Source organism: Crinia signifera, chromosome 11 (genome assembly GCF_055691185.1).
Source record: "Crinia signifera chromosome 11, ASM5569118v1, whole genome shotgun sequence".
Lineage (NCBI taxonomy): Eukaryota > Metazoa > Chordata > Amphibia > Anura > Myobatrachidae > Crinia > Crinia signifera.
The window spans coordinates 120,169,169-120,183,295 of NC_139227.1; the positions used below are offsets into that span (position 1 = coordinate 120,169,169).

The 14,127-nt window shown below is 46.6% G+C and overlaps 2 protein-coding genes across 11 annotated transcripts in view; both read left to right on the top strand.

The window, feature by feature from the left end:
• The window catches only part of PPFIA1 (PPFI scaffold protein A1), a 47,824-nt gene extending 40,585 nt beyond the window's left edge, over window positions 1-7,239 (top strand). For all 7 annotated transcript variants that reach the window (XM_083164562.1, XM_083164563.1, XM_083164567.1 and 4 more), the window contains 5 exons: window positions 424-599; window positions 697-765; window positions 965-1,130; window positions 3,586-3,657; window positions 6,748-7,239. In XM_083164562.1, the coding sequence (XP_083020688.1) occupies window positions 424-599; window positions 697-765; window positions 965-1,130; window positions 3,586-3,644 (470 nt within the window). In that variant the 3' untranslated portion in view covers window positions 3,645-3,657; window positions 6,748-7,239. The remainder of the gene's footprint in view (window positions 1-423; window positions 600-696; window positions 766-964; window positions 1,131-3,585; window positions 3,658-6,747) is intronic.
• A 5,401-nt stretch (window positions 7,240-12,640) lies between these two features.
• The window catches only part of CTTN (cortactin), a 34,755-nt gene continuing 33,268 nt past the window's right edge, over window positions 12,641-14,127 (top strand). For all 4 annotated transcript variants that reach the window (XM_083164569.1, XM_083164571.1, XM_083164570.1 and 1 more), the window contains exon 1: window positions 12,641-12,796. The gene's annotated coding sequence lies outside the window, so the exon portion shown is untranslated. The remainder of the gene's footprint in view (window positions 12,797-14,127) is intronic.

Consider the following 14,127-nt stretch of genomic DNA (forward strand, 5'->3'; position numbering starts at 1 on the left):
TGACAGCTAGTAGTTGATTGGCTGGAGCGTTATCATCTTCTATTTCATCTCTTCACCAGGCTTAACCAGGGCAGGTTTGTCCTGCCCCAGCAAAAACCACCACAGAGAGGTGATGCTAGATCGCTCAGCACACAGCGCTGTCTGCTGAACGGTCTGTCAGGGCCAGTATTCTCCGGTAAGACCATTGGCCCTGACCGGTGATGTAAGTAGTTTTATCCAGCATGCTAGATATTAATCGCAGGGGGATAGTGGCCTGCTGGGCCGCACATCACTATGGCCCCTACACACGATGAAGAAAATGTAGGTCCCATAAGACCAGGAGCATTTCCTCTCCCGTCCACTATTATATTACACATGATCAATGCTACAGTAGCTTATGTATTGTGTACACGTAATCTCAGTGTGTCATACTTTCCTCCCCAGATGTCATTGTTTGGAGCAATGACCGAGTTATCCACTGGGTATTATCCATTGGGCTTAAAGAATATGCAAATAATCTTCTAGAAAGTGGTGTTCACGGCGCTCTGATTGCCTTAGACGAGACGTTTGATCACAACACTCTGGCCCTGCTGCTACAGATTCCCACTCAGAACACACAGGTAACTGGGGTCCACAGCGGCACTGGACGAGGGCTTCCGCTGTGTCGGCATAGCCAAGTTACATGGAACTAAGCAATTCCATTATCTGTCCTTCCAGGCACGTGCAATGTTGGAGCGGGAATTCAACAACCTTCTCATACGAGGAACAGACAGAAGATTTGATGATGTACGTGGCTTTGTTTAATGTTTTTGCTTTTTTAGTTTTGACTCTGAGCAATAAAAATAAAGTGGGATGCCTCTCGGCACATAATTTGAACCTGTAGAACCACAATAAGCAGCATGCTCTGCCGATCGGTTGCTGTGCTTCTCCCATCGACAGAGAAGTTCCGCTCTTTGCTGACATTCTCTTTCTCTCTCTGTGTTAGGATGACGATAAAAACTTTAGGCGGGCCCCATCATGGAGAAAGAAATTCCGACCAAAGGATGTGCGAGGGCTCAGTGCTGGCTCTGCGGAGACGCTACCCGCCAACTTCAGAGTCAACTCCTCAATGTCCTCACCTTCTATGCAGCCAAAGAAAATGCAGATGGATGGTAGGAGCCGTTCGCCCCCATGTGGTGTACGGGCATGATGAGTGTGCGCTGCCCCCGTGCATGTGTGCTCCGTAATTGCTGACTTTATCTCTCTAACCTGCTCGGTTTCTATTGCAGTGTTTCTTAACATCATATTTGTATTGATAATAACAGAATACTTCTATAGGAATAATAACAGACAATAATCACTGTGCTTATTCCCATAAATTACCGACACGATAATATAGGTGTATGCAGCGCATTACATTACACATCAATGTATGCTTATTGTTAAAACAATGACTAAAAACAGATTAAGAAAATGAAAAAAACAAATGGGATAATCACTTAAACAATCTAGAATAACCAGAGGAAACCCCAATGGCAGATACACATTCCTCGCTACTTGGTATCATTGTAGCTGACAGAGCAATCTGTATTCAGAAAAAGGCAGGAGACCGTCAAGTCTTCATATTGTTATACGCAGTAGCCCCCCCCCCCCCCCCGCCCATTCTACACCGGCTGCCCCGCAGTTTTTCTTATGCAGCGCTGGCCATCAGCAGCATGGTCGGGATAGGTGGAGCAGGCGGTGTGGATCAGTGAGGTGCGGCGGTGGGTGGAGGGGATCAGTGAGTAGCGGCAGCGTGACCTCTGACATCACGTCAGGCTGCGCACAGCCACAGAGCCACACGCCAGGGTCAGGAGCAGCCGCGCAGCATCTGAGCGGAATCCCAAGATTAGAAGTTCCAATACTATGATTTAAATCCTCACGATTTTGGGCCCAAATACCGGGATCCCGATCCCAGGATTGGCCACCCTGCTTCCACTGGTGGCCTCTAGTGTACACAGACCTTCGGCAGGGCAGTGGCTGTTATCCATACAATAAGATGGTTCTTCTGGGCCTAGGCCTATCCTGAACCACAAGCTCATTCGTGTAAGAAATTGTTCCGATCATGTCTGGTCATTGCCATCACTTTACCGAAGGCTATTGCATTGTTTCATCTTCCTTCTGTCTATTACAGTACATTGTAAACCATCAGAAGAAAATGAAGGGCAGGGAAATTCTTACTACTATTATTATTATTTTTTTTGTTTTGTTTACACAACAACGGTTCCGCTGCACCTAACAATACATAAATGAGCAAAAAACAAGAAAAGAACAACTTACAGTACAAGGCAATTTAGGACAAGTAAATAAAGACCGTCACAAGACAGTTATAAGGGTGGCAAAGATAGTGTTCCCGCTAGGCTGTTTTAGTGGGGCGCTGCGCCCTGCCCGATTTTTTTTTTTTTTTTTTAAAGGGCAAAAAGCGCCCTGCCCGTCTCGCAGCGCCCCGCTGAAACAGCCTCACGGGGAAGCCCAACGTCGCCGTTGACGGCGATGCCTGGCGCTTCCCCGGCAGCACAGTGGATTCGGAGGGGCCGGGCCCGCCCCCTTTGACTGTGGCAGCCCGGGCACGCCCCCTTCATGACGTTGGTGGCCCGGGCACGCCCTCTTCATGACGTCGATGGCCCGGGCACGCCCCTTTCATGACGTCGGTGGCCCGGGTCCGCCCCCAGCTGTGACATCGGCGTGCCCGGTCCGCCCCCCAGTGCCCTGCCCGGTGTCACTCCTAGAGTGAACACTATATATATATATATATATATATATATATATATATATATATATATATATATATATATATATATATATATATATATATATATATATATATTCTAAGAAATGCACATGAGGAGAGAGGGCCCTGCTCGTGAGAGCTTACACACTCACACTAGCGTTTCCCTCCCACATGTTGTACCAGGTCTGTACTCTGTCTGTTAGACGCTAGCACATAGCGATATGAACCGCAAGTGGATTTGGCAATGATTGGGTCCTTCGCTTGGGTCTGCCACAGTACCGCACTTACTGGAGTGCATTGTTTATGCTAGAATGGTCAATCATTTGAAAACTCTTAACGGGTATATGTACTAACCAGCGGGTTGTCAAGGTTCACCATCATCAGCGGCTTAGACAGATTTCAAAGGCAATAGATACATTTGCATTTATTCTGTTGGCGGTTTTAAAGCAGTATGTTCAGTGGCGCTGATGATGGGTTAGTGAATCTACCCCTAAGGCTATACCAGGGTGAAGAAGGAGGCCAGTTGTTTCAGTATTTGCATTTCTATCCCTTGTTATGTGCAAGGTGATAATGCACCAGCCAATCGGCTCCAATATGTTGACAGCTAGGTGCTGATTGGCTGGAGCGTTCTACCCTTGCACATAACATTCTCTATGGGGATAGATACCACTTCTCTGAGCTGACCCGTATCGCTTGAGCCTAAAAGCATAAAGGTTTAATACTATGCAGTGTACCTGTATGTTTTGGTGCTAATACAGAGTTTGTGTCTGTTTTCTTTATTGTACCAGTTTTTTGTGCAAGATGAATTAACACTAACTGCATGTCGTGATTTGCATGTCTCTTGTGGTCATTGATAGGCAATGTGTCTGGAATACAAAGACTGGATTCAGCTACAATTAGGACATACTCCTGCTAACGCTGTCTTGTTGGTAAGTGCTGAGCCTGTACTCTGAACAGAACTAGGGTGTCCGCTTTACAAATATATATATAATATAAAGGTATAAATTTGGTTCAACCCATTCATCACATCGGTTTCACCTGAAAACCGGTTTCTATTTTCTTTTTTAGAATTTAATGTATATATTTTATCTAATATTAGACTCAGGGCCGTTTCTAGACAATTTAGCTACCAGGGCGAAGAAATCAAGATGCGCGCCCCCCCCCCCCCCCCCCCCAAAAAAAACCATAAAAAAACATAACATGGTATCATAGAAATTGTGCGCGCCGGAGGCGCGCGCCGAAATAGGGGGTGTGGCTTAATTTTAAAAGGGGTGTGGCTTAATATAAGGCTTGGTCTAGCAGGAAAACAATTACCTTATATCACACTTTTGCAACCTGCATGACCAGACATTGGTTACTGCAGGAATTGTTATTGTCCTCCCGCACTTAAGTTGGCGGGCTGAGGGCCACACAGTGAGCTAGTACGCCTCACAGATCAAGGCCAAACAATGACAGGCTACTTAAATCATTATACACTATTTATCCGTGATGACAATTACCCATTACGCCGTACACTGATATGACGATTACATATTACGCTGCACACCGTGATGACAATTACACATTATGTCGCACACCGTGATGACAATTACACATTACGCCGCACACCATGATGCCCATTAGACCCCACAATGTGATGGCAATTACACAATACTCCCCACATCGTAATGCCCATTACACATTATGCCCCATGTGCCGCTGCCGCACAACTGATGCCGTTTACTAATATGCCCCCACAGTGCCACAAATATATGCCCCCACAGTGCCACAAATATATGCCCCCACAGTGCCACAAATAAATGCCCCCACAGTGCCACAAATAAATGCCCCCACAGTGCCACAAATAAATGCCCCCACAGTGCCACAAATAAATGCCCCCACAGTGCCACAAATAAATGCCCCCACAGTGCCACAAATAAATGCCCCCACAGTGCCACAAATAAATGCCCCCACAGTGCCACAAATATATGCCCCCACAGTGCCACAAATATATGCCCCCACAGCGCCACACATATGCCCCCAGTGACACAAATATATGCCCCCACAGTGCCAGATGTGCCCCCACAGTGCCAGATGTGCCCCCACAGTGCCAGATGTGCCCCCACAGCGCCACACATATGCCCCCACAGTGACACAAATATATGCCCCCACAGTGCCACAAATAAATGCCCCCACAGTGCCACAAATAAATGCCCCCACAGTGCCACAAATAAATGCCCCCACAGTGCCACAAATAAATGCCCCCACAGTGCCACAAATAAATGCCCCCACAGTGCCACAAATAAATGCCCCCACAGTGCCACAAATAAATGCCCCCACAGTGCCACAAATAAATGCCCCCACAGTGCCACAAATAAATGCCCCCACAGTGCCACAAATAAATGCCCCCACAGTGCCACAAATATTTGCCCCCACAGTGCCACAAATGTATGCCCCCACAGTGCCACAAATATATGCCCCCACAGTGCCAGATGTGCCCCCACAGCGCCACACATATGCCCCCACAGTGACACAAATATATGCCCCCACAGTGCCAGATGTGCCCCCACAGTGCCAGATGTGCCCCCACAGCGCCACACATATGCCCCCACAGTGACACAAATATATGCCCCCACAGTGCCAGATGTGCCCCCACAGTGCCAGATGTGCCCCCACAGCGCCACACATATGCCCCCACAGTGACACAAATATATGCCCCCACAATGCCAAACTCACTTTTTCTCTCCCTCTGCTGCCTCTGCTGCCGCTGCTTCCGAGGGGAGGGGAGGGGAGCGCATCGTGCCTCTTTCCTTCCCCTTCAGTGTGTGTACCTGAGCTGAGCCGTCAGCCATTCATACCTCGCGCCCGAGCTCTGATTGGCTGACAGCGGCAGCCCAGTGACGTGAGCGAGGGGAAGGAGAGACGCACAATGCGTTCCCCTCCCCTTTCCAGGGAAATCTCAGCCTCCGCTTATGCACTGTCGTGCGTGGAGTCGGACCGGCCGGGGACACAGAGCGGCGGAGGAGGAGGCGGCGGCTACAGCGGCGTTAGCGGCGTTGGGGGAGACTGCCGGGCGCCCTGGCTGTTTCAGAGGCGGACAAGCCGTGCGGCGCCCCGGGCTGCTGCACGGCTTGTCCGCCTCTAGAAACGGCCCTGATTAGACTTACTCTAGAGGGTTTTTTGAGCTTTTAGTTAGCAGAGTGGTACCTGTATTGTCCTGGCACCGTCAGAGCCATAATGTTCCTTCCAGGAACTTGCCAGGGTAGGGAGGTGCTGTACAAGGGCAGCAAGAAAGAGGAGGACCGGGCCCACCGATATCACCATTGTGGGTGGTCCCGCGCTGCCAACATCACTAAAGGGGGGCGGGTCGGTCCAGCCGACGTCATCATTGGGGGTGGGCCAGGCCCTGCCAAAGTCACTGCCGGGAAAGCACCGGGCATCTACAGGGGCTCTGGGCTTCCCCCGTGCGCACCAGCGGAGACAGGCAGCAGGCTGTTCTATCAGGGCGCTGCAAGAGAAGCAGGGTGCATTTTGCCCTTTTAAAAATCAGGCAGGGCGCGGTGCCCCGGCGTGGACACTAGAACCACAAGTCGTTTGGCATTATCTGTGTCATTCAGTTCTTCAGTGTCTGTGCTGGAATCTAGGATCACTCATGGGCCTGTAACTGTTTTTGTGAGGTGGCTGCAGGGACTGAGCAGTACTGGTAATCTGCCCACTACATTCACATGATAATGGACCATCGACTGGTTTCTCTCCGCTTCGGTAATAAGTCAGTCTAAACTGAATTTTTAAAATAAATTTCTGTCACCATTCTCTGTTCAAGGTAAGATGAGAGGTCATCATTAATAAAGATAACTGAATAGGGTTGTTTAATAAATAACCTCTAGCATGTCATGTTTTCAAGATTTTTTTAATTTTTTTTAAAGCATCACTAAATCTAAAACCGTTCATGTTCCTTTATATTGAAGTAGCTGCTAACATGTGCATTGACAATTGTTCCTTTTCCCGCCCACTTCCAACTGTGTTTTCCTCTCTTGCAGTCTATCCACATTACTTCTACAGATGAATATGCAATATATGAATCCACCCTGATTCCACATTTCCAGACCTGGCCGAGTTTTCCCTTCGTACGAAGCAAGCTGTTCAGACACTTTGAGATATTTTAATACAGAGTTTTTAATTAATGAGTAAAATTATAGATAGAACAAATATTTTAGAATTTTACCGTTTGTTATATTTCTGTTCACCTTTGTGGAAAACTTCTACGTAGCTCATTTTCATGTATATTTCAGACCTTATCTGTATCCTTGTTCCTCCTTCTATTTGTAGGTCGTTGTTTCGTTTTTTTTTTTTGTTTGTTTGTTTGTTTTCGGGGTTTTTTCCCTCCCCTCTACTGAATGTACTGTAACTTCACTCAAGTCCCCGCCGATCACCAATGGGGGCTTTGTAAATGATTCTAGTATTATAATTTATGGGTATTTTTCATAATGAACCTGAGCGGAGAAAAATAAATAAAAAAAGTTGTATTTTTATGTGTATTTGTACAGTCTTAGAACATCATGGAAGTGCATTTTATCACAGGTATTAACTGGTGCAACATTACAAGAGCGCCCAGGCTTCGGAAATCCTTAGAACGCAATTACGGAATCTAAGACAAGGTTGTTCTTTAATAACCTGGTCGTACTTGGAAATTATGGGGGGAGTTTAACTGTCGTGTTTTTTTTTTTTTTTTGGAGGGGTGGCTTGGTTAACTGTTTTAACTTTACATTTTTATGTCGGTATATTTAAAGCATTTTAGAAAAGCCATAAAAAGCATTTTCTAAAAAAAAATGAGAAAGATATTGATTTTGTAAAGTGTTTCCCGACCTATCCTGCTTGGCTCCCAGGACATGGAACAATATGATACTGGCCTTTTGCAGTAGTTCAGGGAAATTCGTAAAAGGACCAATCACAGCTCTCCAGACAGGTGATATAGGTTGTCGCTACGCAGCCTGTTTTATACGAAAGGCCTTATCTTCTGTTTGTTTTCTATTTCATTTCTGTATTTCCTCTTAATCCATGTTGTGTTTGTACCAGAAGGAAGTGATCAGGACTTGTGTAATGCATAAATCCTGTTGATTTTATTTTTTATTTTTTTTTTATTTTTTTTGTCTTGGACATAATGTTGGCAAAGAAAAAAAAATTACCACAAATCAGTTCTGTTTCAAATAATGATGTATTATTTATTGCAGTTGACGTTATATATATATATACTGTCTGTTATTGTTTAAACTTTTACTTTTTTTTTCATGTATAAATTTGGATTCCTTGTTACAGTTTTTTTTTTCTAATCCTGTTTGTGTACTTGCTGATTATGTAACAATATATGTACAGTTGATGTACTTTTGGACTATTTTTATGACAGTATTATTTATTGCTTTCTTTCAATAAAATACTGAAGCATTTTCCACTGCCAATAAAATGAAGTGTAAAACTCATCCTTCCTTTTTATATATAGTTCAAAGAAGAACATATAATGGATCTCACTGTATTGTTAGCAGTGTAAAGGAGTGGGTGCACTGTATAGTACAGAGTATAATGTCTGCAGTAGAGAGAAGTCGCTAACACAACATCTTAGATGAATCAGGAAATTGTAACTAGTGGTTTGAAAGAGGACCGTGGTCCACAGCTAGTCCCTGATTATATTGGGTGGCTGACATAAAATGGCCGTGTAATTGCTGTGAAGTTACCTGGAAACATAAAAGACAAATTGCAGCAATGAACTATTAAAAATAAATTAAGACGTCTATATGCTATTTATTGTAACCACCAGAACTGTTCAAAACGCTTTTCAGTACTTTAGGTCAGGGATTGGGAACCTTTGGACCGCCAATTGTTGTTGAACTATGCATCCCAGCATGGCCAAATAGCAAAAGTGTAGCTGGACATGATGGGATGTGTAGTTCAAAAACAGCTGGATGGTCAAAGGTTCACATCCCTGGTCTAGGTGTTCTGGTTCGAGTGTGGGTAGTACCGTCAGGTGCTTATGTGTACACACAAGAAACAATTGAAAAAAATTGTAATTTATTTAAACAGCATAAGTGTTAATAATTACATGCATGCAATAAAAAAGACATACAGTAAACACACAATAAAATAAAATGTAAATGAATAATACACAGTAAATAAAGATAAGTAAAAAGAGCCTAGAGTTAATTGTATGGAATAATACCGTAGGACTAGAGGTCTTATCGGTTATTTCCAAATAGCATCCCAAAAAAACGGTCTGCTATAAGGGGGCAGACATTTTGTGTGGGAGATTTTTTTATAATAGCAGCAGGAGCTGAGTGAGGAGGCGTGCCGGGACCGCAGAGAATTAGATCTGTGTGTCCCTGGTTACAGAGGCGGTGGAACAATAGCCCCGCAGACCCCCGGCGCCCACACTTTACGCAGCACCTCCCCGCTGCCGCGGGCTCTGTGGGGCTATTGTTACGCCACTGTGGTAGGGGAATGGAGTTCCCCCTACTCCAGTCCTGAACAATAATTCCAACAGAAAAACCTGTCCCAGCGGCTTCTCCTGGCACGGCATATGTGATGTGAAGATGAACAACTGTGGACCTTGTGTGTATAAGGGGCACTACATGTGGTGTAATGTGTATACGATTGTGCTACATTGTGTTGTGGGAGGTCGGTATTAGGGGAACGTAGGGTACTTGTTTCCTAGCACGGCGCCACCGATTTTAATTGTATCCATCGGGTCGGAAAAATCGCGTCGATCACATCGCATTCCAACCAAATCCCATGCGATGCGATCGACCCGGTTTTTACATTGGAATCAATGTAAAATGTTCCCTGAGACCCGATTTTACATTGATTTCAATGTAAAAAGCCCCCAAACCTCCCATTTTAATACCAAACCCCCCCCCTCATGTTTTAAATACCCTCCCCCATTGTTAACGCCACCCCACTATTGACTGCATCCCGAAGCGTGGCGAGCGCAGCGGTACGCGTCCTCCGACCTTTTCATAGCCCTACTATCCACGTCAGCGTGGAGTTGATTTTATACAGTGCCTGAAGCGTGGCGAGCGCATACAGTCAACAAGATGGGCGCCGTGCTAGGAAACAAGTACCGAACGCAGTTCCGCCACCTCTCCAGGACCCCTTTAAGCCCTTTAAGAGACATTTTGGTACTTCTATGTTAGTTGGGCGCCCACTATAGTAAGTTAGCTCATACCCCCACTGTCCATGTCGGCGTGGAGTTGATTTTATATAGTGTGGAAAACTAAGCAAATAGCTTAGTGGGCGCCCAACTAACGTATAAGTACCGACATTTTGTAACCCTTCCAGAAATGTTCCACCCAAGTAAACGTGGCTTAAAGAGGCCATGAGTAGTGGTGCCTCAGAATCGCTATTTCCACCCAAGTGAATGTGGCTTTGGTGCCCCAAGCAGCTGCTAATCATGCTGGCCTAAATTCTGAGTTAGAAGTGTAAAATAAGCTCACTCGGAGAACATCTCTTGTCCAAAGGGTCCTTTCACTTTATTTTTTTTTTGTTATTTAACATTCTAGAATGTATTAGACCTCGTTTGGATTTGGAAGTACTTTGTATCTAGAACAAACTGGATTGCCATGCAAGGAGAGCTAATGCATTTATATATTTTCTGTGCAGGGTAAATACTGTCTGTTTTTATATGTAACCCACAAATATTAGACCACTTTATTTTTACACTCAAATTTCAGTTTGGTCACGCTCACCCATATCTCTCTGCACATGTTACATCTACCCCACCTGCAGTGCAGCATGGTTTTGTCCAGTTACATAGTTGCTTTTTTTTCCTGCTTTGCTTTCAGATGAATAATTTGAACAAGTGCGATTGAGCGCTGATAAATCATAAGCAGTCTGGCATGAAAAGAATCCAAACTGAAGAATAAATTATTCTTATACAGCAGCAACCTGTTGCCAAATAATATTTAAATGAATGTCAAAATAAAAAGTAGTTGCTGAAGTTTCCAGATAGGAGCAAAACGTGTTCAAGATAGAGCTGCTGGCCTGCTGTCACTATATCCCACAGTGCTGTTGGTGAATCCCATTCTCCATAAGCCAGGAGCACCCATCTGCAGGAAAGTAGGGATGGCCATCGATAGAACTATGCAATGGATGACCATCGATCTTTTTACATATCGATGGTCGTCCATGGTTTTGAATTGATTGGCCTGTGGCCCAATCAAAATATGGGGGTGGGGCTATGCTCCGTGTCCCGGACCCTTGTGGAAAAAACAAACAAAATGAAACTATTCGTTGACACCTGACATCGAGGGTGGGAAACAATCTGGTTCTCACCCTCAATGTCAAATCTATTTGACATCGTCCATAAACCATTGATGATATCTAATCATCAATGGTCAATGGCCATTCCTACTGGAAAGCCACCTACTATCTCCAATTGCACAGGCTCAGCAACACTGGTTCAGAATTTAATAACCATTTGTAGCATATTCGTGTCGGTCACACAATATCTTCAAAGGGCCCTCATTTGTTTTCAGGGGCGCTTGGACCCATGTATACAGTCTCTCCTGTCATACGTCACTACAGATGACGTAGCTCTTCTTTGCTGGCGAATCGCCAGAACGTCACCGATGGCGATCCGCTAGCAGCCCGGCTCGCCATCTGACTGAGACGTGCGTGTGTCTCAATCTCCGTCGGTGGGGCGACGGGAACCCTGTCCGTCTCCGCTTCAGGGAGATGGACAGGGTTGGGGGGGTGCGGGCAGGCGGCGGGGACCCGGGGGAAGCGCTGGAAGTGGGACGCGCATGCCTCTCGTGTGCGTGTGTCCCCTTCTCGCTATACAGATGGCGGCTGGCGTCACCATCGCCATCCCCTGCAAAGATGAGCCATGCCCCATCTGTATACTCCAGAGTTTAGACCATAAAAATAAGAAAAATGGAAAGTATATTATACACAGCTTCAGCACCAACCATAGAGAGGGCTGATCGCTAAGCACATATAATCATACATGTCCTGGTATATGTCATCTATGTGCTGGAGTGATCACCCGGGGATAGGCAGCACTGTATGCATTGGGCACCGGTATTAGGTTGACGCATGAAAAAGGTCGACATGGTAATGATTGACATGAGTTTATCATCATTTTTTTTACCGACCTGTTCTTACTCCTCCATCCATGTCGGCGTAGAGGGAGAATATAACAGTGTGCCGAGCGCAGCGTTACACTAATTGGTTGTCCATGGTGACATATGTTGGTTAGACAAAAACATGAAAAATGACGCCTTATTGTGTCGATCTATGGCATGTTGACATTTGTCAATGATGACCTAATAATCCACACCCGCGGCACCAAGGAATCAGCAAAATCAAAACAGGTGTGGATCATTAGGTCTACAGCATGTTGGTCGACAGTCATTAGGTTGACATGGGCAAAGTCGACAGTCAAAAGGTCAACATGGGGTTTTTCACTGTTTTTTTTTCCCCCGAATTTCGACACAGTCGACATGGGCACTGAAACGTAGCACCGCGTCCCCTTGCATGGCTCGCTGCACTATCCATGCTTCGGGCACGGTGCCTGGCTAAGCTCGGCACACTATTTTATTCTCCCACCACGCCCAGTGGATGGAAGGGCATTAAATACCGCCTGGCGCCACTTGTCGGCTCAAAAAAACAGTGGAAGAAAACCCCATGTCGACCTTTTGACTGTCAACATTGCCCATGTCGACCTAATGCTTGTGTTGACCTAATGACTGTCGACCAGTCGACCGTATATCACCAAAACTATACATAGTCACCAGCTACTTACTATGCTGCGCTATAGGCGGCGCGCACACAGGTGAGGGAGTTCCGCTGTAGCCAATCACAGACGCCGCTGCCGGCTCTCAGCGTTCCATGCACAGAACGCAGAGTGATACATTGTATCCCGCAGCATTCCAAGCGTCACGTGACCGCCGCGCTCCAAGCAGGAGCATCACGTGACCCTCCCCCCCGTCCTTACGTCACACCGGGAGAGACCGAGGCAGGAAGTGGGAGCACCGACAGCAGCGGCGAGCGGTCACCTCCTTCTTCCCCAGTATCCAGAGCGGAGCCGCGGCCGGGAGCAGGGTGAGATACCGGGGTCCCCTGTCCATGTCTAGTCCCTGTGCCTCGCTATCCGGGTTCTCCTGTGTCCCTGGGAGCGCCCTGTGTGTAACCGGTTCCCGTAGGATGAATGGGGTTCCGCCTTATATATGTAGTCACCTTTGTTCTCCAGCGCACATAGGATCAAAATCTCCATTTTATATCATTTTGTAATACAATTTTTATAACCATTTAAATTTTTTTAGGTACTGACAGCCAGTGCCCAGCCCAGATCATGTATGTACATGTTCCTCAGATCATGTATGTACATGTTCCCCTGTCAGTGCCCAGCCCTGGTCACGCATGTACATGTTCCTCAGATCATGTATGTACATGTACCCCTGTCATTGCCCAGCCCTGGTCATGTATGTACATGTTCCCCTGTCATTGCCCAGCCCTGGTCATGTATGTACATGTTCCCCTGTCATTGCCCAGCCCTGGTCATGTATGTACATGTTCCCCTGTCAGTGCCCAGCCCTGGTCATGCATGTACATGTTCCCCTGTCAGTGCCCAGCCCTGGTCATGCATGTACATGTTCCTCAGATCATGTATGTACATGTTCCCCTGTCAGTGCCCAGCCCTGGTCATGTATGTACATGTTCCTTCAGTCTGTGCCCAGCCCTGGTCATCGTGCGTGTGTACATGTTCCCCCAGTCAATCCCCTGTCCAGGTCATCGTGCATTTGTACATGTTCCCCCAGTCCAGGTCATCATGCATTTGTACATGTTCCCCCCAGTCCAGGTCATCGTGCATTTGTACATGTTCCCCCCAGTCCAGGTCATCGTGCATTTGTACATGTTCCCCCCCAGTCCAGGTCATCATGCATTTGTACATGTTCCCCCCCAGTCCAGGTCATCATGCATTTGTACGTGTTCCCCCCCAGTCCAGGTCATCATGCATTTGTACGTGTTCCCCCCCAGTCCAGGTCATCATGCATTTGTACGTGTTCCCCCAGTCCAGGTCATCATGCATTTGCACGTGTTCCCCCAGTCCAGGTCATCATGCATTTGCACGTGTTCCCCCAGTCCAGGTCATCATGCATTTGCACGTGTTCCCCCAGTCGGTGCCCAGCCAGGCCACATACGTACATTCTCTTCGAGAGTTTCCTGAGGCTGACTGTTGGGAATGTCAAATATCCAACTACCTGTGAAAGAACCCAAGTCAGCACCACCTTGCTCCCCTGAAGTCACCCCTGCCTGTACCCACCTCCTCCATTTCATGCTTACTCCATCCCTGCCTAGCTCTGTGTACTCCACACACCTCCTGTGCCATACCTGTCACCCCAATATCCCTATTGTTACCTGTCCCTAAACTC